Raw genomic sequence first — 23,355 nt, forward strand, 5'->3', positions numbered from 1 at the left:
ATGTGAAACAACAAATTGTATGACATATGCCAGTGATGTTAAACCTGATTCAGGTTCAGTGTCAATACCTTGTCTTGTTTCGGTTGGGAGCAACCCAACGTACTTGCTTTCTTCTTTCTCCTTGCCCACCTCATACTTGGTCAATAATTGGCAGGTCAGGTATAATCTGTGCAAGCAGAAACAGATGCTACATTTTGCCCTGTTCTTCTCTCCACTGATGTGGCCTGACCTTCTGAGACCTTTTCTGCTTTCGTTTTGGTTTGTATATTGATGAGTTGTCTCTGCCAAGATTTTGATCTACAGGTGATGATGGAAAATTGTAGACTTCCAAATTAGAACAGATTCTCAATAATTTGGAAATGCAACATCCACAGGGTAACATTGCAGCACCTATAAACTTATATAATTGTGTATAAATGTTTGGTATCCTCTCTCGCTGTGGCAGGAACAATACCACTCTCTCCCTTGTTAGAGCGAGAAAGAGCCTGTGGCATGTCAAACTGTTGGGGTGAACAGTGGCTTTTGATAGACTTTACATCATGGTCTCTCCGGGGGCTTTGCTATTCCTTGCATGGTGGGTGGTGGGGGAGCTGATGATTTTTGCTGCGGCGAGTGGGGGAGGGTTGATGCATTTGCTGCTGCTTGTGCATAGGAAGTGGGAGGGGGCTTTAGGATTCTAACATTTTTCTGTCATGGCTGAAAGAAGATTATAGCTGGGAACTTAGCGTCCAAGCTCGCACATTGTATGGAAAGGACAGGCAGAGGGAATGGTGTGGTTCTTGTAGGAAAAAATGAAGTCAAATCCTTAGAAAAATGTGACATGTTGGAAGATGTTAAGGGGAATAGATAGAGTGGACAGCTAGCACCTCTTCCCCAGGGACACCACTGCTGAATATAAGAGGACATAGCTTTAAGGTAAGGGGTGGGAAGTTCAAGGGGATATTAGAGGAAGGTTTTTCACTCAGAGAGTGGTTGGTGCGTGGAATGCACTGCCTGAGTCAGTGGTGGAGGCAGATACACCAGTGAAATTTAAGAGACTACTAGACAGGTATATGGAGGAATTTAAGGTGGGGAGGTTATATGGGAGGTAGGGTTTAAGGGTTGGCACAACATTGTGGGCCAAAAGGCCTGTACTGTGCTGTACTATTCTATGTTCTATGCTCATTCTTTGGGGTTTTTCTTCTGTATCATGGATGTCTGTGGAGAGTAAGAGTTTCAGTTGGTATATTGTATACATTCTCTGATAGTAAATGGAACCATGGATCCATTCGACCACTGGATTTTGAAATGTCCTAAGTGCAGTCATGGAGCCAGACCTGAATTCACTGATAAACGGATTACATGGGGCAGAAGGAGGGAGGAAGGGGACAAGGTGGTGAGGATGAACAGTATAATTAACTTGTGGTAATGGTTTAAAGATGCAGTTTGGGGAAAAAGAATTTGGACCAGCAAGTGTTAACAGACTATTTAACTTTAGAGGACATAATGGCCAAGACTCCAGCCCTAATCCTAATCATGCTTTCCAGTGGAAAGGTTAAGCAGCTTCAATCTCCTTGGTGTCAACATCTCTGAGGATCTATCCTGGTCCCAACACACTGATGTAATCATGAAGAAGGCACACCAGTGACTATACTTCATCAGGAGTTTAGGACACTTGTTATACATATCATCACCAAAGACCCCAGCATTCTTCCTGACGAAGGGTCTCGGCCTGAAACGTCGACTGTACCTCTTCCTAGAGATGCTGCCTGGCCTGCTGCGTTCACCAGCAACTTTGATGTGTGTTGCTTGAATTTCCAGCATCTGCAGAATTCCCGTTGTTTGTGTGACCCCAGCATTCTGACTGGTTGCATTATCACCTGGTATGGACAGGATTAAGAAAAGCTGCAGAGAGTTGTAAACTCGGCCAGCCCCATCATGGGCAGCACCCTGCTCATCACTGAGAACACCTTCAAAAGCCAGTGCCTCAAGATGCCAGCATATGTTATTGAGGAATCACACCATCTTGGACACACGTCTTTCTAATACTACCTTCAGGGAGGAGGGACAGGAGTCTGAACAACCACATTCTACATTTTAGGAACAGTTTCTTGCCCTCCACTATCAGATTTCTGAATGGTCCGTAAACCAATGAACACTACCTCACCATCCTCCTTTGGTACTATACTGCCGCTCGGCCATGGACGATCCTGTCTGCGAAAGGAGTAGAGTTGGACCTGGGGCCAGCAACCCCATCCCATAAGAACCCAGAAATACAGAAGCTCCAAAGACATCATCCCTGGAAGAGGAAGAGGAAGAGTCTTAGGTGGGCTACACCTTGAAAGACTGGCCCAGGACAGAGGGCTCTGGTGAGCAGCTGCCCGTGGCCTATATCCCAGTAGGGGTAATGACTTAGCCAACTAACCAAATGTATTTCAGCTAATAAACAACAATTTCACAATATATGCCAGTGATAATAAACCTGATTTTGATTCTAACCCAACACGGTCTTGCATAATTCACACCTCTCCTACAAGCTCTCACTAGGCAGCAAACAAGATCAGCTCCACAGCTCACTGTACTCCTCCCTACAAGCCAACAAACCTGTGGCCAGATGCTCAGACCCATTCCCCAGCCAGTAGACTGTCTTTCTGCTCTGCCACTCACCAGCCAGCACCTGCAGTGTGGGGAATGCGTGGTAGGTGCAGGAGTCCAGCTGGCACAGCCTTTCCCCGTAGGCGTGGCACAGACGCTCAACCATCCCGGCGATGCGCGAGATGTGGTTGTTGGAGCTACAGATGAAAGAGAAGAGGCATTCTGTAGGATCTTGTCGCAGAATGCGGACACCTGAAACAACAGAGGATGCAAAGACACGGTTACAAATCAGATTATGACTACTGCAGATCTCAGAAAAAACACTGGCCCAAAAGCCACAGGGCACCACAGTAGTATTGCAGTTAGCGCAATGCTACTACAGCTCAATGCGCTGGTGCTTGGGGTTCAACTCTGATGTCATCTACAAGGAGTTTATACGTCCTCCCAGTGACCATGTGGGTTTCCTCCAAGTGTTCCGGCTTCCTTCCACAGACCGTGCCCTTGGACAAAACCTTCATGCTCACTGGGAGTCGGTTAGAATCCACGGTCTGTGCTCTTGGACAAAACCTACGTGTTCACTGGGATTTGGTTAGTATCCACGGTCTGTGGAAGGAAAGAAGTGCCCTTGGACAAAACCTGCATGTTCACTGGGAGTCGGTTAGAAGGTTAACTGGTCTTTGAAAACTGGGGGTTAAGTTGGAGGGTTGCTGGTGGCGCAGCTTGATGGGCCTATTCCATGCTGTATCGCTAAATTAAATAAATAAATAACCTCAGTTTAAAACTGTGGAAGAATTTTGGATTTGGATATTCAGGGAGTCAAAGGAGATGGGGCTAGTACAGGAAAATGGAAATGAGTTGAACATTAGCCAAGCTGGTACAAGACTGTAGTCTTATTGAATGGCTGGGGAAGCTTGAGGGGTGTTCTCATGCAGGGTCTTTTTTAATACACAGACAGTGGCTGGTGCGTAGAACACAGTGATGGTAGAGGCTCGTACATTAGGAACGTCTAAGAGATTCCTAGAAAGGTACATGGATGAAAGAAAAATGGAGGGCTATGTGGGAGGAAAGGGTTAGATTGAACTTGGTGTAGGTTTATGTAGATCAGCACAACACCTGTACCGGACTGTTCTATATTTTATGTTCTTATTGAATGGTACGGCAGGTATGTGGAGCTTCTATTTTGGACAAGTTCCTGAATTATTTTATTGCCTCATATGCAAAGAACTTCAGAAGTTTCTGTTGTGGTTCTGGTTATTTGTTTAGACCATAAAACATACAAGCAGAATTGGGCCATTTGGCCCATCGTATCTGCTCCACCATTCAATCATGGCTAATTTATTATCCCTCTCAACCCCATTCTCCTGCCTTCTCCCCGTAACCTTCGATACCCTGACTGATCAAAAACCTATTAACCTTTGCTTTCAATATACTCAATGACTTGACCTCCACAGCCATCTGAATTCCACAGATTCACTACACTCGGCTACAGAAATTCCTCCTTATCTCTGTTCTAACTGGATGTCCAACTATTCTGAGGCTGTGCCCTCTGGCCCTAGACTTCCTACTATAGGAAACATCCTCTCCACATCCACTCTATCTGTGCCCTCTGGCCCTCGACTTCCCAATATAGGAAACATCCTCTCCACATCCACTCTATCTGTGCCCTCTGGCCCTCGACACTCCCACTATAGGAAACATCCTCTCCACATCCACTCTATCTGTGCCCTCTGGCCCTCGACTTCCCAATATAGGAAACATCCTCACCACATCCACTCTATCTGTGCCCTCTGGCCCTCAACTTCCCACTATAGGAAACATCCTCTCCACATCCACTCTATCTGTGCCCTCTGGCCCTCGACACTCTCACTATAGGAAACATCCTCTCCACATCCACTCTATCTGTGCCCTCTGGCCCTCAACACTCCCACTATAGGAAACATCCTCTCCACATCCACTCTATCTGTGCCCTCTGGCCCCCAACATTCCCACTATAGGAAACATCCTCTCCACATCCACTCTATCTGTGCCCTCTGGTCCTCGACACTCCCACTATAGGAAACATCCTCTCCACATCCACTCTATCTGTGCCCTCTGGTCCTCGACACTCCCACTATAGGAAACATCCTCTCCACATCCACTCTATCTGTGCCCTCTGGTCCTCGACACTCCCACTATAGGAAACATCCTCTCCACATCCACTCTATCTGTGCCCTCTGGTCCTCGACATTCCCACTATAGGAAACATCCTCTCCACATCCACTCTATCTGTGCCCTCTGGCCCTCAACACTCCCACTATAGGAAACATCCTCTCCACATCCACTCTATCTGTGCCCTCTGGCCCCCAACATTCCCACTATAGGAAACATCCTCTCCACATCCACTCTATCTGTGCCCTCTGGCCCTCGACTTCCCAATATAGGAAACATCCTCACCACATCCACTCTATCTGTGCCCTCTGGCCCTCGACTTCCCACTATAGGAAACATCCTCTCCACATCTACTCTATCTGTGCCCTCTGGTCCTCGACATTCCCACTATAGGAAACTCCTCTCCACATTCTCTGTATTTGGACCTTTCAATATTCAACATGATTCAATGAGATCCCCACTTCATTCCTCTAAACACCATTGAGTACAGACCCAGAACCATCAAACGCTCCTCATACATTAACCCTTTCATTCCTGGAATTACTCTTGTGAACCTCCTCTGGCCCCTTTCTGATGCCAGCACATCTTTTCTCATATAAGGGACCCAAATTTGCTCACAGTGCTTCAAGTGCAGTCTTACCAATGCCTTAAAAAGACTCAGCATTATACCCTTGTTTTTATATTCTGGACCTCTTGAAATGAAAGCTAAAATTGCACTTGCCTTGCCTTCCCTACCACCAGCTCAACCCACAAGTTAAACTTTAGGAAATCCTCAAGTTTACCTTCAGGGAATCCTGAATAAGATCTCCCAAGTCCCTTTACACTCTGATTTTTAAATTTTCTCCGCATTTAGAAAATAAATTATGCCTCTATTCCTTCTACCAAAGCGCATGACCATACATTTCCCTAGACAATATTCCCCATCTGCCACTTCTTTGCTCATTCTCTCAAACTGTCAGTGTCCTTCTGCAGACTTCCTGCTTCCTCAGCACCACCTGCCCCTCCATCTATCTTTGTATCATCTGCAAACTTGGCACAAAGCCATCAACTCTGACATCCAAATCATTAACATATAATGTGAAAGGAAGCACCAACAATGACCCCTGCAGAACACCACTGGTTACTGGCAACAATCAGAAACGGCTCACTTTATTCCCACTCTTTGCCTCCTGCCAATCAGCCATTGCTCTATCCATGGTAAAATGAAACAACATTCACTAACACAATTTTGTTTATGCTGCTTGCTATTTCCCCAAAGAATTCCAATAGATTTGTTAGGCAATATTTCCCCTTAAGGAAACCATGCTGACTGTGGCCTACTTTCCCTGGCAATGCTGCTAGGCAGTTTAGCCGTGTTGGTGCAGGATTGGTGCTACACGTGGGTCAAACTGGGACGGACAGCGTCCAGCATTAATGAATTGCTGGGATTTTAGCTGTAAACCAACAATTAACATAATGGAAATGAATAAACAATTGACATTTTGGGCCAAGACCCTTCATCAAGACCAGGTTTATCAACAAGGTTAGTTTTACTGACACCAACTTTCATAACCAGTGTTTCTTTAAAAAAAATCAGACTATTTGAACTTCTCTGCATTATTAGTTTGATAACATAATCATGCCACTGCAGCTGTATATTCACTACCATTAGATGCTCTCTTTACCAATTTACAACATCACTACACCATCACATCATTACAACCATATAACCAATGCACTGGCACTCTGTATGTCTGACTCTCATATACAGAACAGATCCAAAGTTTCTATACTTTGAATAAGTATCACATTAGAACCATTTGTGGATTCCGATTAATTGGGCAATCGTTTAATCAGGTTAGTCATTTATTTGGGACAACTCTTGAACAAAAACTAATCAAGAAAATAGCCAGGATTCCTTCGTTTAATTGGGAAACGACGCTGCTTAATTGGGGCAGAAGACTGTTGTTGAACAGTTTTTAGCCAGTGTCAGTCGTGCACAGTCAGACACCAGTGTGGTTAGAGTGAACAGTTGTTAAATAGTGTCAGTTGCGCATGCTTGTGTTCCCTTTCCCTTTCAGGGATCTTTTGAAGACCCTGACCTGGAGTTACTCACGGGCTTCGGTTCTTTGCGGGAACGGGACCCATTCTCAGGGTTTCACAACTGGCCGCTATCCCACATGCCAAGGGTTTAGCCTGAGAATCTCGATCGTGTTTGGAAGCCTAAGATCTCAGGGCTCTGGAGACAGGCGTATCGAGGGTCGGTGTCATGGCAGGAGACTTGGGTGTCGTCGGGGAGGCTGGAAAACCTGAACACCTGAAGTCTTTGCGATCTTCAGACACAGAGCTTGAAAAAAGTGACGAAACAGACTTTTAACATCGTAAACTAGCGGGTTGTTGTTATATCTCCCGCTCCCTGTGAAAATGAGGACACCTCCCTCTCCCTTGCCAGGGAGAGAGAGAAAACCTGTGGATTGTTGAACGTTGGATGAAATGTGAAGCCTTAGGGGTAACTTTGGGCTGTGCTTTTGCTATTGCCTAGCACACGCTTGGGCTCGGTGATGGTACCGATGCGCTTTTTATTTGCTGGTGGAGGGAGGGGGGATTGATCGTTGCTTGCTGCTGCTTATGCGCGGTAGGAGGGAGCTGGGGAGGACTTTGGCGTTCTCACATTTAATTGTCGTCATTCTTTGGGGCACTTCTCTGTTTTTGTGGATGTTTGCAAAGAAAAAGCATTTCAGGATGTATATTATATACATTTCTCTGACATTAAATTTGACCTTTGAACATGAAGATTTAGTGGATGCATTGTTTGAATGCAGTCCATTATCTGCACAGGGTGCCTATGTTGATTTTGTTCTTTTACAGTCAAACAAAAGGATATGACAGCATACACCGGATGAATTCCTCTGTCAGTAAGTATTAGGTTGAAACTAATACACAGTTTTATAGTACACAAGTAGTATTGGTCATAATAATTTGTTCTGCATTTCATTTTAATACACAATTTGTTACTCAGTTTGTCTTTTTTATACCTTTTTAACTATTTCTCTGAAATTTCAGCTATTTGGGACAACCACATAATTGGGCCAAAATGTACTGGTATTTAAATATAATACAGAACAAATTAGAATACTACCAAAACTCTTATGGTTATAAAACTGTGTACTTGATAGTTATTAATGGAGGAATTCAACTGTCATGTTCTTATGATTGACTGTAAATGAACAAAATTAGTGCAGACACCTGGTGCAATGCTTTAGATGACTGCGTCCTCCAAATTTTCATTTTCATTATAACATTCAAGATCCCTTCAAATTCTTCGTAATTCATAACTTGTTGAAGTAATGAAATAGTTTCATTTTCATTCTCGGTCATTTTGACACTTGTGGGCTGAATGAAAGGTGGTGAGGAATTAGCATTCAGGAGGGAGATTGAAAATTTGGCTGAGTGTTGTCATAACAACACCCTCTCACTGAATGTCAGCAAGACCAAGGAACAGATTGTCGACTTCAGGAGAGGGAAACCAGAGGTCCCTGAGCCAGTCCCTACTGGAGGATCAGAAGTGGAGAGGGTTAGCAGCTTTAAATTCCTGGGTGTTATAATTTCAGAGAACCAGTCCCGGACCCAGCACGTAAGTGCAGTTGCGAAGAAAGCACGGCAGGGATTCTATTTCCTTCGGAGTCTGTAGAGAATTGGAATGACATCTACAACATTGACAAATTTCTATAGATGTGTAATGGAGAGTATATTGACGGGCTGCATCATGGCCTGGTATGGAAACACTAATGCTTTAGAATGAAAAATTCTACAAAAGGTAGTGGATTCGGCCCAGTACACCAGGGTAAAGCCCTCTCAACCATTGAGCACGTCTACATGAAATGCTGTCGTAGGAACGCAGCATCCATCAGAGATCCCCACCATCCAGGTCATGCTCTCTTCTCACTGCTGCCATCAGGCAGAAGGTGCAGGGGCCTCAGGACATGCACCACCAGGTTCAAGAGCCATCAGGCTGTTGAATAAAACGGGATAACTACACTACTTGCCCCATCATTGAAGTGCCCCTACCACCAATGATCTCACTTTAAGGACCCTTTATCTCATTATCTCATGTTCTCATTATTTATTGCTATTTATTTATGTTTGCATTTGCACCATTTATTGGTTTCTGCACTCTGGTTACTATTCTACTGATTTGTTGAGTTTGCCCACAGGAAAATGAATCTCGGGGTTGTATGTGGTGACATTCATGTACTTTGGTAATAAATTTACTTTGAACTTCCTGGCATCTCCAACCTGAATGATTGAAACTGCGGCGAGCAAAACACTTCCAAATTGTCTTATTGCTTATTTTTCGCCAACTATCAGTGACAAAAATCACTGCTTTTTGAATATAATCACATGCAACCATCACTATTTAAAAACTGTTTAGTCTAAGCAAGGTGTAGTATCTAATGGCCACACAAGTGCACGTAAGTGACACTGGTCAGAAACTGTTCGACAACAGTCTCCTGCCCCAACTTAGTGGAAGAATGTCCCACATAAATGAAGGAAATTCCAGCTATTGTGTCTATTTAGTGTTTGCTCTTTAGGAGTTGTCCCAAATAAAGGCTTCGCCCATTAACTGGTGATCCAATAAACCAGAATCGACTGTATTTGGTATATGTGGATATAGTCCGGGGCTACACGAGGAATGCAAGCTGTCAGTACAGGCAGCAGTCCCTTCTAAGTAAACTCAAGACGATAAGTTCTTCCTTCACTGACACACCTACCTGGGAAGTCCTGAGCCACCTGTGCAAAGTGCTTGTCAGCTTGCATCCACAGGGAGTACAGGTCGCTCAGCCGCACATGCAGCTGAAAATAGTCGCGCAAAATCTTGTCCTCCTCCTGACCGGCAGTTGCTGACTCCTGCCTCGATGTTCCGTGCGTGGTGTCAGTGATCTGCTGTGTGCACTCCACTGGTTCCACCTTCTCTTCAGCAAACATCTTCGCAGCATGTTGAGCATTCCCATCTTCTCTTCTTCGTTTTCTTTTCAAAGTGTTTTCCTTTCTCATCTTAACACTGACCTGACTTGTCAGCAGGCCTTTCCTCTTTCTGTGCCCCGTTGGTTCCTGCAGAGCACTATCTGTCTCCTTGTAGTAAGTCTGGTACCAGATGTGAGTCGGGGTCTGTGTCAATATCCACACACGACTGGCCAAGACTCCTGTCCAATGTCCAGGGCTCTTCTCCCGCCATCTGTAAAACAGAGTCTTCATTAAATTGTTGAGTTTGACTCTGGGAGACTGAAAAGGAGAGCCTGTTCCTCAAGCTCACATTGAGCTTTGTGGGAATCACACAGTTAGGTCAGATTGTAAATGGAATGGACAATTAAAGTGACAGCACCACTGGTAGCTCAGGATTGGTCCTACAGACTGCATGAAGATGCTCCATGAAGTGACCACCCAACCTGTGCTGGGCTCCACTAATCAGAATCAGAATCAGGTTTAATATTGCCGGCATATATCGTGAAATTTGTTAACTAAGTGGCAGCAGTACAATGCAATACATGATAATATAGGAAAAAAATAAATAAGTACAGTGGTGCTAGAAAATTTGTGAACCATATCAAATTTTCTCTATTTCTGCATAAGTATGACCTAAAATGTGATCATATCTTCACCTAAGTCCTAAAACTAGATAAAGAGAACCTGATTAAATAAATAACACAAAAAACTATTATTGTTCATTTATTCATTGAAAAAACTGATCAAATCTTACATGTATTTGTTGGAAAAAGTAAGTGAACCTCCAGGGTAATGCCTTCTACAAAAGCTATTTGGAGTCAGGTGTTCCAATCAATGTTATAAGTTTAGAGGTGTGGATTGTAGACGTGCTCACCCCTATAAAAAGACACACAAAGTCAGGTTACTGACAGAACCTGCTCTTCTCAACATCTGTTTATGTGCACCATCCCTCAATCAAGACAACTTTCAGAGGACCTCAGAAGAAGAATTGGAGAGATGCATGAATCAGGAAAAGGCTACAAAAGCTTTTCTAAAGACCTGAGAGTTTATTAGTCCACAGTAAAAGAAATCGTCTATAAATGGAGGAAACTCAGTTCTGTTGCTACCCTCCCTAGGATTGGGCATCCTGCAAAGATCACACCAAAAGCACAACATCCCATGTTGAAGAAGGTGAAAAAGAACCCAAGGGTAACAGCAAAAGATCTGCAGAAATCTCTAGAACTTGCTTAAGTCTCTGTTCATGTATCCACTGTAAGAAAAACACTGAACAAGAATGGTGTTCATGGAAGGACACCACAGAGGAAACCAATGCTCTCCAAAAGAACATTGCTGCATGTCTCAAGTTTGCAAAAGAGCACCTGGATGTTCTATAATGCTTCTGGGACAATGGTCTGCAGACAGATGGTACAAAAGTTGAACTTTTTGGCAGAAATGCACATTGCTATGTTTGGAGGGAAAAGGACACTGCACACCAACACAAAAAAACCTCATCTCAATGTGTGAAGCATGGTGGAAGGAGAATCGTGGTTTGGGGCTGCTTTGCTGCCTCAGGCCTGGACAGCTCGCAATTTTTGAGGGAAGAATGAATTCAAGATTATATCAAGACATTTTACAGGAGTATGTCAGGGTAGCAGTCCATCACCTGAAGCTTAATAGAAGTTGAATAATGCAACAAGACAATGATCCAAAAGACAAAAGTAATTCAATAACAGAATGACTTAAAAAGAAGAAAATTTTGTCTTTTGGAATGGCCAAGTCAAAGTCATAGTCATAGTCATAGTCATAGTCATACTTTATTGATCCCGGGGGAAATTGGTTTTCCAAGTCCTGACCTTAATCCTATAAAAATGTTGTGGAAGGACCTGAAGCAAGCAGTTCATGCAAGGAAGCCCACCAACATCCCAGAGTTGAAGCAGTTTTGTAAGGAGGAATGGGCTAAAATTCCTCCTAGTAAGACTGATCAACAGTCACTGGAAATGTTTGGTTGAAGTTATTGCTGTACGGGGGTGGCATCACACCAGTTACTGAAAGCAAAGATTCACATACTTTTTCCAAAAAACACTTGAAATATTAGATCATTTTTCTTAATAAATAAATGAACAAGTATAATGTTTTGTGTTATTTATTTAATTGGGTTCTGTTTATCTAGTTTTAGGATTTACATGAAGATCTGATCAAATTTAGGTCATATTTATACAGAAATACAGAAAATTCTACAGGGTTCATAAACTTCCTTGCACCACTGTAAATCTATTACAGTAAATATATATACTTATTAAGTAGTTAAATTAAAAATAGTGCAAAAACAGAAATAATATAAAAAAGTGAGGTAGTGTTCATGGGTTCAATGTCCATTTAGGAATTGGATGGCAGAGGGGAAGCTGTTCCTGAATTGCTGAGTGTGTGCCTTCAGGCTTTTGTACATGCTTCCTGACAGTAAGAATGAGAAGATGGCATGTCCTGGGTGATGGGGTCCTTAATAATGTACACCTCTTTTCTGAGGCACCACTCCTTGAAGATGTCTTGGATATTACAGAGGCTAGTACCCAAAATGGAGCCAACTAAATTTACAACCCACAGCAGCTTCTTTCGGTCCTGTGCAGTAGCTCCCCCCTCCCCCCACCACATACCAGACAGTGATGCAGCCTGTCAGCATACTCTCCATGGTACATCTATAGAAGTTTTAGAGTATTTTAGCTGACAAACCAAATCTCCTCAAACTCCGAATGAAATATAGCTACTGTTTTGTCTTCTACAGCTGTGTCGAGATGTTCAGACAAGGTTACGGTAGATCCTCAGAGGTCCTGACACCCAGGAACTTGAAATTGCTCACTCTCTCCACTTCTGATCCCTCCTTGAGGATTGGTATGTGTTCCTTCACCTTTCCCTTCCTGACGTCCACAATCAGCTCTTTGGTTTTACTGATGCTGAGTGCAAGTTTGTCACTGTGACACCACTCATCTAGCTGGTATAACTCGCATCTGTACGCCCTGTTGGCTCCATCTCAGATTCTGCCAACAATGGTTACATCACCAGCCAATTTAGAGATGGCATACAAGCTATACTTAGCCACACAATCATGAGTATCGACACCACCACCAGGTTCAGGAACAGTTATTGCCCCTCAGCCATCAGGCTCCTGAACCAGCATGGATAACTTCACTCACCCCCAACACTGAACTGATTCCACAACCTATGGATTCACTTTCAAGGACTTTACAACTCACTATTCTCAATATTTATTATTATTATGTCTTTCTTTTTTGTATTTGCACCATTTGTAGTCTTTTGTACACTGGTTGGTTGTTCATCTTTGTGCGCAGTTTTTCATTGATTCTGTTGTTTCACTGTACTTACTGGGAATGCTCACAAAAAATGAATCTCAGGTGATATATGTCACTTGATAATGTTTATTTTGAACTGAACCTTTGAACGCTTTCAGTGTACCTGGGTGCAAATGACAATAATAGACCAATTTACCAATTGAAAGCAGTCATTGCATCAGCTGTGGTAGCATGGGAAATGTTATGATAAAGGGGCGAAGTCCCTTTGGAGAGCGTGGTGGAGATTATGAACTATCATTTCCTTAATGTGAAGGTTGCAGGAGTGTAAAGTGAAGAGCATGGGAATTCTGCTGGAAAAGGAGAGAGAGAAGAGGTGCAGGAAATCAGCAATATGCGGCTGAGGGCTCTGCCAACAAGCTACAGTTCAGGAAGAAAGTTACATACTTCAGAAGCAACTTTGTGGAAGGTCTTGCCATCACAACAGATAAAATGGAGACAAAAGAACTGGGAGAATGGAATGAAGACATTACAGAGCAGGGTGGGGGAAGGAATAGTTAGGATGGATATGGACATGTGTGGGCTTGTAATAGATGCCTGTCACTAACAGAGGGAAGGGCCTGAATAGGACTGAACAAAGACAGCTGCATATATCCCACAGCTGACCAAAGTAAATTCTCAATGCCACACCTTTGATTCTATAACTGGGGGGAGTTGTTCAATGTGAGAATGCATTTATCCAGCCAAATGAATGCACTGGTGGAGGGGAACTGGCTTGTTCTTGAGCCCACTCAATTATCCTTCTGGTAAAAAAAAATCCCTCTTCTTCTATTCCCCACTCTTATGTCTTCTCACCTGCCTATCACCTCCCCCTGGTGCCCCTCCTTTCCTTTCTCCCAAGGTCTGCTCTCCTCTCCAATCAGACTCCTTCCTCTCCAGCCCTTCACCTTTCCCACCCAACTGGCTTTACCTATCACCTCCTAACCATCTTCCTTCCCCTCTTCCCACCTTCTTATTCTAGCATCTTCCCCCTTCTTCTCCAGTCCTGAAGAAGGGTTTTGACCCAAAATGTCAATTGCTTATTCCTCTCCATAGATGATGCTTGACCTGCCTAGTTTCTCCAGCATTTGTGTGTATTGCTGTAGATGTCCAGCATCTGCAGAAGCTCTTGAGTTTATGGTTTATTCTTTAGCTTTTTTAAAAATCGGAGGGCCCTCAGAACATCCTGGTGTAGTTTGGAGTTTTGGAGGGACAGTATGTCTGTGAAAAAACGCGAGTCCATTGGGATGAAAATGTCAGAGACCAGAGGGTGTCAGGTTGTATTGTGTTGAGGTCATTAGATTCTTCCCTCAGTAATTACAAGAAGAGGGCCCCCATTTTCCATTGCATCCCTCACTCAGACATACAAACACCTGGCTGTAGATCAATTGTGATGTGAAGGGCAATTCTATATCTGCACCACTGCTGAAGGACTAATTCACAGGCCCAGGGACGTGCAGCTACTGAATAAAATACTCCTGGTTAACTAACACCATATTGATCGGCCATTGTTATCAGATCTACTCTATATGTCACACAGCAAAATGGTTCATTATTAGTCATCCCCTGTAAAGGGCTGGAACGACCCTGTAATACCAAAGCTCTGCAGTTCCTTTACCCCACCCACGCACTGTCACAGTTCAATGGACAGCTGAGCAGTGGTCTAAGGAGGTAACCATGAAACGCTGGTCTCATCAGTAACACACAAGGCCATGAAATGAGGCTTTCAGTTGGAGGGGTTGACCCGGCTGTTGCAACCTTAAGGAACCAAGCATGAAATAATAAAAAGGAAAATGAACACACTAGAGATATAAAGAGAATAAAACAATGTTAGGTATTACAATGTCTGAATGGGGATATTACTATGAGTTAAGTCGTACACAACATTGTCGGAGCAATATTAAAGGGATAGAACTTTTCCATTCAACTCTATGTCATAATATAACTAAAATGTGAAACAGCTCAGCAGGTCAGTCAGACAGCATCTGTAGGGATATGTAACATTTCAGGTTGTCTGCCTTCATCAGTGCTTCACTAAAACTGGCTTTGGATAGTGGAAGCATTTCTTTACCCAGAGACCCATCTCCATTTCTCCCTGTCTGCATTGGCGTAATTGAGGAACTTGAATTGCTAGCGGGTGGGAACCCAACTGAAGAGACGGAGGAAGGGGCAGTTGGCTCACAAATAGAGAAAGTTTGCAGGCAGTGTGAGAGGGAGGATAGGCAGGTGATAGAGAAGGGATGTGCTCAGACTGATGGTTTGAGATGTGTCTACTTTAATGCAAGAAGCATCATGAACAAAGCCAATGAGCTTAGAACATGGATCAGTACTTGGAGCTATGATGTTGTGGCCATTACAGAGACTTGGATGGCTCAGGGGCAGGAATAGTTACTTCAAGTGCCAGGCTTTAAATGTTTCAGAAAGGACAGGGAGGAAGGCAAAAGAGGTGGGGGCGTGGCACTGCTAACAGAGATAGTGTCATGGATGCAGAAAAGGAGGAAAACATGGAGGGATTGTCTACAGAGTCTCTGTGGGTGGAAGTTAGGAACAGGAAGGAGTCAATAACTCTACTGGGTATTTTTTTTATATAGAGGAGCAGATAGTGAGACAGGTTCTGGAAAGGTGTAATAATAACAGGGTCGTCATGGTGGGAGATTTTAATTTCCTCAATATTGATTGACATCTTCCTACAGCGAGGAGTTTAGATGGGGTGCAGTTTGTTAGGTATGTTCAGGAAGGTTTCCTGACACAATATGTAGATAAGCCTACAAGAGGAGAGGTTGTACTTGATCTGGTATTGGGAAATGATCCTGGTTGGGTGTCAGGTCTCTCAGTGGGAGAGCAATCTGGAAATAGTTCTATCTCCTTTTCCAAAGCATTGGAGAGGGATAGGAACAGACAAGTTAGGGAAGCGTTTAATTGGAGAAAATGGGAAATATGAAGCTATCAGGCAGGAACTTGGAAGCATAAATTGGAAATAGATGTTCTTAAGGAAATGTGCAGAAGAAATGTGGCAAATGTTCAGGGGATATTTGCATGGCATTCTGCAGAGGTACATTCCAATGAGACAGGGAAAGGATGGTAGGGTACAGGAACCATGGTGTACAAAAGCTGTTGAAAATCTAGTCAGGAAGAAATGCTTACGAAAGGTTCAAAAAACTAGGTAATGATAGAGATCCAGAAAATTATAAGGCTAGCCGAAAGGAGCTTAAGAATGAAATTAGGGGAGCCAGAAGAGGCCATAAGAAGGCCTTGGCGAGCAGAATTAAGCAAAACCCCAAGGCATTTTACAAGTATGTAAAGAGCAAGAGGATAAGACGTGAGAGAATAGGACCAACAAGTGTGACAGTGCAAAAGTGTGTATGGAACCGGAGGAGATAGTGGAGATAATTAATGAATACTTTGCTTAAGTATTCACTACGGAAAAGGACCTTGGTGATTGTAGGGATGACTTACAGCAGACTGAAAAGATTGAACATATAGACATTAAGAAAGAGGAAGTGCTGGAGCTTTTGGAAAGCAGCAAGTTGGATAAGTCACTAGGACTGGACAAGATATACCCCAGGCTACTGTGGGAGGCGAGGGAGGAGATTGCTGATCCTCTGGCAATGATCTTTGCATCATCAATAGGGTCTGGAGAGGTTCCAGAGGATTGGAGGTTTGTGGATGTTGTTCCCTTATTCAAGAAAGGGACTAGAGATAACTCAGGAAATTATAGACCGGTGAGTCTTACTTCAGTGGTTGGTAAGTTGATGGAGAAGATCCTGAGAGGCAGGATTTATGAACATTTGGAGAGGCATAATATGATTAGGAATAGTCAGCATAGCTTTGTCAAAGGCAGGTCGTGCCTTATGAGCCTGATTGAATTTTTTTGAGGATGTGACTGAAAACATTGTTGAAGATAGAGCAGTAGATATAGTGTATATGGATTTCAGCAAGGTTTTTGATAAGGTACCCCATGCAAGGCTTATTGAGAAATTAAGGAGACATGGGATCCAAGGGGACCTTGCTTTGCGGATCCAGAATTGGCTTGCCTACAGAAGGCAAAGAGTGGTTGTAGATGGGTCATATTCTGCATGGAGGTCAGTGACCAGTGGTGTGCCTCAGGGATCTGTTCTGGGACACTCAGTCTTTGTGATTTTTATAAATGACCTGGATGAGGAAGTGGAGGGATGGTTTAGTAAATTTGCTGATGACACAAAGGTTGGGCATGTTGTGGATAGTACAGAGGGCTGTCAAAGGTTACAGCAGGACATCGATAGGATGCAAAACTGGGGTGAGAAGTGTGAGGTGGTTCATTTTGGTAGGTCAAATATGACGGCAGAATATAATATCAATGGTAAGATTTTTGTGGAGGATTAGAGGGATTTCTCTTTTCTTCGGTAAGGAGAAGGAGAAGATGGTGGTGCGACACAGCTTGCACAGCCACTCCGGTGAATGATATCTGTAATCTGTCAAGCAGGGTGCTGTGCTCAATTCTGATTTGATGGAGACAGACGTGAGAGAACAGAGGAACATCTGGAGAAACTTCTGAGATGGCTTTTTTGCTGCCACTGTTACTGTGTGATCCTGAATCTCCGGAGGGGAAGGCCCCAAATCCTCAGGTTTGCTTGTTGCTCAGCGGCCGGGATGGGGTCCAGGCGCTCGGCAGAGATGGTGCTCAGTGTCGAAGGGCTGGTCGGAGGCTCGAAGTTTTTGGAACGACTCAGAGTCAGCTGGGGTCGGGTGTTTCCAATGCATCGACAGTTGTCAGTGCCTGGAGGTTTATGGCAGAGAGAGTTTCTCCTTCTGCCACCTGCTATCGGGGACTATCAGGAGTTGATCGGAACTTTGAGACTTTTTTTTTACCATTCCCACGGTCTGTTCTTTATCAAAATATGCTATTGCTTTGCACTGCTGTAACTATATGTTATAATTATGTGGTCTTGTCAGTGTTAGTCTTTGGTTTGTCCTGTTTTTTTTGTGATATCACTCTGGAGGAACATTGTATCATTTCTTAATGCATGCATGCATTTCTAAATGACAGTAAACGAGGACTGAGTGTCCTCATAATCTAATCTAATCTAATCTAATCTTGAGGTCCAAGTCCATAGGACACTCAATTTGCTGTGCAGGTTGACTGTGTGGTTAAGAAGGCATACGGTGCGTTGACTTTCATCAACCGTGGGATTGAGTTTAAGGACCAAGAGGTAATGTTACAGCTATATAGGACCCTGGTCAGACCCCACTTGGAGAACTGTGCTCAGTTCTGGTCACCTCACTACAGGAAGGATGTGGAAACTATAGAAAGGGTGCAGAGGAGATTTACAAGGATGTTGCCTGGATTGGGGAGCATGCTTTACGAGAATAGGTTGAGTGAACTCGGCCTTTTCTCCTTGGAGCGACGGAGGATGAGGGGCGACCTGATAGAAGTGTACAAGGTGATGACAGGCATTGATTGTGTGAATAGTCAGAGGCTTTTTTCCAGGGCTCAAATGGCTAACATGAGAGGGCACAGCTTTAATGTGCTTGGAAGTAGGTATAGAGGAGATGTCAGGGGTAGGTTATTTTTACGTAGAGGGTGGTGAGTGCGAGGAATGGGCTACCGGTGATGGTGGTGGAGGTGGATATAATAGGGTCTTTTAAGAGACTCCTGGATAGGTACATGGAGCTCAGGAAAATAGAGGGCTATGGGTAATCCTAGATAATTTCTAGAGTAAGTACACGTTCAGCACAGCTTTGTGGGCCGAAGGGCCTGTATTGTGCTGTAGGTTTTCTATGTTTCTATGTTTGTAGGCCTTTTCGGTGGGCACTAATAGACGGGCTGCCCAACACAATCTTTGCTGATTTGCTTTGATACAAACAACACATTTCACTGCATATTTTGATGTAAATCTGATCCTTAATCGAAGCTACATAACAGTTAAAGGCAGCAGATTTCCTCTCCTCTGTTTTGTTTTTAATGTGCCTTCATGCATACAAGATAAAGATGAAAGATTAGCTTTATTTGTCACATGTTTGTCGAACCATACAGTGAAATACATCATTTCCATCAAATCAAATCAGCGGGGATTGTGCTGGGAAGCCAGCAAGTGTGGCCACACTTCCAGCATCAACATTGACTGCACACAACTTACCATCCTGAACCCATCTATCATTGGAATGTGGGAGGAAACTGGAGTACCTGCAGGAAACCCATGCAGTCAAACGCTTACAGATTGGGAACTGAACCGGGTCGCTGCTGCTGTACACTAACCGCTACGCTACTGTGCTGCCCGCATGAACTAGTTCCACAGATGAGGTAACAGACTTATCCAGTTGCAGCAAAGGCTGAATCTTACCGGAAGGACTGACCACAGGAGAGCACAATATCCAGCCTCAGCTCGGAGCGAGGACAGGGGATTGAGCGCCAGAGCGAAGGGCATTCAGACAGTGTACTGAGTCTTTGCATGACTTGATCGAAAAGCTGACAAAAGATGATTCCTGCAAAATTAATACAGTAACACAGTAATATGAAGGTCTGCTCAGATAGACAAATAACCATTTTCACACATATTGAGGAAGGACATCATGTCCAAAGCTAAAAGTGGCAAGTTAATTCGTAAATTACCCCTAGTGTAGGTGGATGGCAGGGCAGTCTAGGGTGGAGTTGATGAGCATGTGAAAAAGAAAAGGTTACAGGGAAATTAAGCGGGAGGACAAGACTGATGGGCTTGCTCTGTGTGCTGGCATAATCTGGATGGGCCAAATGTTCCTTCAGGGTTTTAAATATTCTTTAGAATATGTGGCATTGATGACACGGCTAGTATTTATTGCCCAATCCGAACTGCTCTGGTCAGTCGCCTCAGTAAATATCTCTATTAGTTATTTAAATATTTCACACGTGACTGCCAGGACCACCAGATTCAAAAACAGTTACTTTCAGTAAGGCTGATCAACACCTCCACCCACTAACCCGCCTCGCCACATCCCCAACCACCACTACTTTATTATTTCCGGTCAGTCACCTTATGTACAGGCACTCCTGTGCCTAGTGTCACTTTATGGACATACAATCAATCTATGAAAACGAATTTTCCTGTGTATTTATATTTACTGCGTTTTTTAAAATTATTATTCAGTTCCTTACCTTACTGTGCTTTTTTTTTGTGCTGCATGAGATCAAGGGCAACAATTACTTTGTTCTCCTTTACATTTGTGTACAGGAAATGACTTTAAACGATCTTGAATAATACTATTTAAAGATGAAATGCAAAATAATTTCTACATTAGGTGCTGAATTTGTGCACAACAAATGGAGCAGGCCATTAATCCACAGAAGCGTAGTGGATAGCAGGTTGGGCATCAGGATTTGGAGTTTGATCTGTAAGGAGTCTGTATGAACTCCCCATAGAATGCGTGCGTTTTCTCCTGGTCCTCTGGATTCCACCCGCAGTCCAAAGACGTACTGGTTAGTAGGTTAACTGGGCATTGTAAATTGTTCTGTGATTAGGCTCGGGTTAAAATGGGGAATTCTGGACAGTTTGGCACGAAAGGCAGGAGGAGCCCATTCTGAGCTGTATCTCTAAATCTCAGGAAAATCCCTTGAGCCATTGTATATGATTGAGATAGATCTCCCACCTTCAGACCTTCAGTACACCACCCGCAATGACCACTAGCTTGAGTTTCCAGAAACAGATGACAAAGTCAGCATGTTCCTGCACCCCAATTATGCCAGTGCATGGAGTGTATGGGGTGTCCAGGGAGGGGTAACACCTCTGATGAAGGAGCTTGTTGTGTCCATTCTGAGGCAGCCCACTCACCTTTGGTCCTCAATAGACACTCAGCTCTCACCTGTGGCTCCAAGTATCTGTTTGCATGCAACGGAAGCTATACCCTGGTACACCGCTTCAACAGGAGGGCTAGACCAGGTAAGGGTGGCTGGCGGATCTCATACCCTGGTGAGATAGGGATATGCCTGTCCTAGCATGTGAAGTCAAGCTAGGACCGGGTGGATGAGATCAACAGTGAGACCCAATGGGCAGGAAGGCAGTTCACGTCAGCAGCTAGTGCCACACTATTACAGTCCAGTGCGTCAGAGTGCGACACTATTACAGTTCGGTGCATCAGAGTGCCACACTATTACAGTTCGGTGCATCAGAGTGCCACACTATTACAGTTCGGTGCATCAGAGTGCCACACTATTACAGTTCGGTGCATCAGAGGGCGACACTATTACAGTTCGGTGTGTCAGAGTTTGGAGTCAGTTCCTTTCATCATCTGTAAGGAGTTTGTACATTCTCCCTGTGATCACCCATGTGTTCTCCGGGTGCTCCAGTTTCCTCCCACAGTCCAAAACGTACCAGTTAGTGGGTTAATTGATCATTGTAAATTGTCCCATGATTAGGCTAGGACTCAAAGGACTGGAAGATCCTGTTCTGTATTGTTAAATAAATAAAGTGTTGCTGAACTGGGTGGAGTGGAGTGAAGGATTCTGTACTTCCTGCCTGATGGCAATAGTAAGAGACAGCATGGGCTGGATGGTGGAGCCCTTGATGATGGACGCTGCTTTCTTGTGGCAGCCCTCCATGTAAATGTACTCAATGGTGGGGAGGGTTTTGTGTATGATAGACTGGGCTGTATCCACCATTTTCTGTAGCCTTTTCTATCCCTGGCCATTGGTGTTTCCATATTAGACAGTGGTGCAACCAGTTAGGATACTCTCCGCTGTGCAAAAATTAATTTTGTCAACATGTGTGTATTTGATAATAAATTTACTTTGGAATTTGATTACATTTCCTTTCATGGTAATGGGTACTATGTTTGTTCGGTGATTCTAACCCAGTTACAGTTCCTGAATTTATAAGCTGGTGGCCTGGACTAACAAGTCAAAGACTTGGGTTCAAATCCCATCATTGTGGAATTTGAACTTAAATGACTGATAATCTGGATTTTCTTTAAGTTACATGTAACAATGATCACTATAAAACTACCAGATCATCATAAAACCCCTTCAAGTTCACTCATGTCTTTCAAAGATGTACATCTGTCATCTTTACTCTGTCTATCAATGTGTGGTACAGAAGCTGCAAGGCATTAGATCACAAGACCCTATAAAGGACAGTAAAAACCGCAAGTGGATCTCTGGGGTCTCCCTCCCCTCTACTTGTGGCATTTACCAGAAGGATTATACATGAAGGACCCAGAGCATTGTTGAGAATCCCTACCATCCATCCCACAATCTCTTTGACCTACTACCGTCAGGAAGGAGGTACAAGGAGCATCAGAACTAGCACTGGCAGACTGAGTAACAGCTTCTCTCAGGCTGTGAGATAACATACCCTGCACCACCATGATCTCATCACTAGGACAGCAAGCTGTTTGATGTTTAGCCCGTACAGTGCACTTAATGCATTTTGAAATTATATTTTGTTAACTTATTTATGGCAATATTTTGGATTATGTGCTTTGTATGATATATGTACTGTATTGTTGGTGTGAGGAATTACATACAGAATTAAAAGGGCTAAAACCTAACTGACTTATTGGCAGCTTGACAAGTCGTGCTGTGAGAATAATGTATGAACGAAGAAGTGTTTGTTGCATGAGAAGCTTCTCAGTCTACCCTTATCAAAACATGTGATAACAATGTGCATCTGCAGCTCCAAACAGTATTCTGGGCTCACCTGTCTGCAGATTTTCTCAAGCTTGGTGAGCAGAGACTCTGTGTTGCCAACCGAGAATGCAAGCTTGCTAATAAACAGTATCTACTTTTAAGTAAACTGTATTTGACAGTTATTCCCTGGGTCTGAACCTAAAGGCCTTTGGTCTTTGAGTGACAATCCAACGTCCTCAAACATGAAGACTTCTTTCTATTTCATAAAATAATTTTGCAACATCTCATTGCAAGTTAAAAAGAAGAAACAGCCATCCCAGGGAGACAGTCATTTCTCGCGCTTTGTTTGCCCTCATTTGCAAGACTCACTGCCAAGACCACCATTTACCATATTATGGCAGTTCCAACAATGAAAGTTCACCATAATTCACAAATCATCACTAAAAATTCAAGATACACAATAAAATATGCGCCAATGGAATTTATGTGAAAAAATAAACAAAAAATGTGAAATTTTTAAAAAATTGTGTGTTCTCCTTTGCATTCTAGGCAAATTGTAAATCCTTGAATCAACATCACCGAATGTGTTGCTCTTCCTGACAACATTTGTTGACTCTGGAACTAGGACTATATTATATTTTTGTGTGCCAGTATACTACTGCTATCTTCTGTGTGCTATCTTTGACTGTTGGCCTGTTGTGCAGCTTGGCCCCAGAGGAACACTGTTTCATTTGGTTGCATTGATGGATATTCACG

The 23,355-nt window shown here is 43.5% G+C and overlaps 1 protein-coding gene across 4 annotated transcripts in view; it reads right to left on the reverse strand.

The window, feature by feature from the left end:
• ogg1 (8-oxoguanine DNA glycosylase) overlaps nt 1-23,355 on the reverse strand; it is a 58,262-nt gene that overhangs the window by 22,720 nt on the left and 12,187 nt on the right. For all 4 annotated transcript variants that reach the window (XM_063068358.1, XM_063068360.1, XM_063068357.1 and 1 more), the window contains exons 2-4: nt 19,346-19,487; nt 9,474-9,937; nt 2,647-2,826 (exon numbers count right to left, since the gene is read on the reverse strand). In XM_063068358.1, coding sequence (XP_062924428.1) covers nt 2,647-2,826; nt 9,474-9,937; nt 19,346-19,455 — 754 coding nt within the window. In that variant the 5' untranslated portion in view covers nt 19,456-19,487. The remainder of the gene's footprint in view (nt 1-2,646; nt 2,827-9,473; nt 9,938-19,345; nt 19,488-23,355) is intronic.

This window comes from Mobula hypostoma, chromosome 15 (assembly GCF_963921235.1).
Source record: "Mobula hypostoma chromosome 15, sMobHyp1.1, whole genome shotgun sequence".
NCBI lineage: Eukaryota > Metazoa > Chordata > Chondrichthyes > Myliobatiformes > Myliobatidae > Mobula > Mobula hypostoma.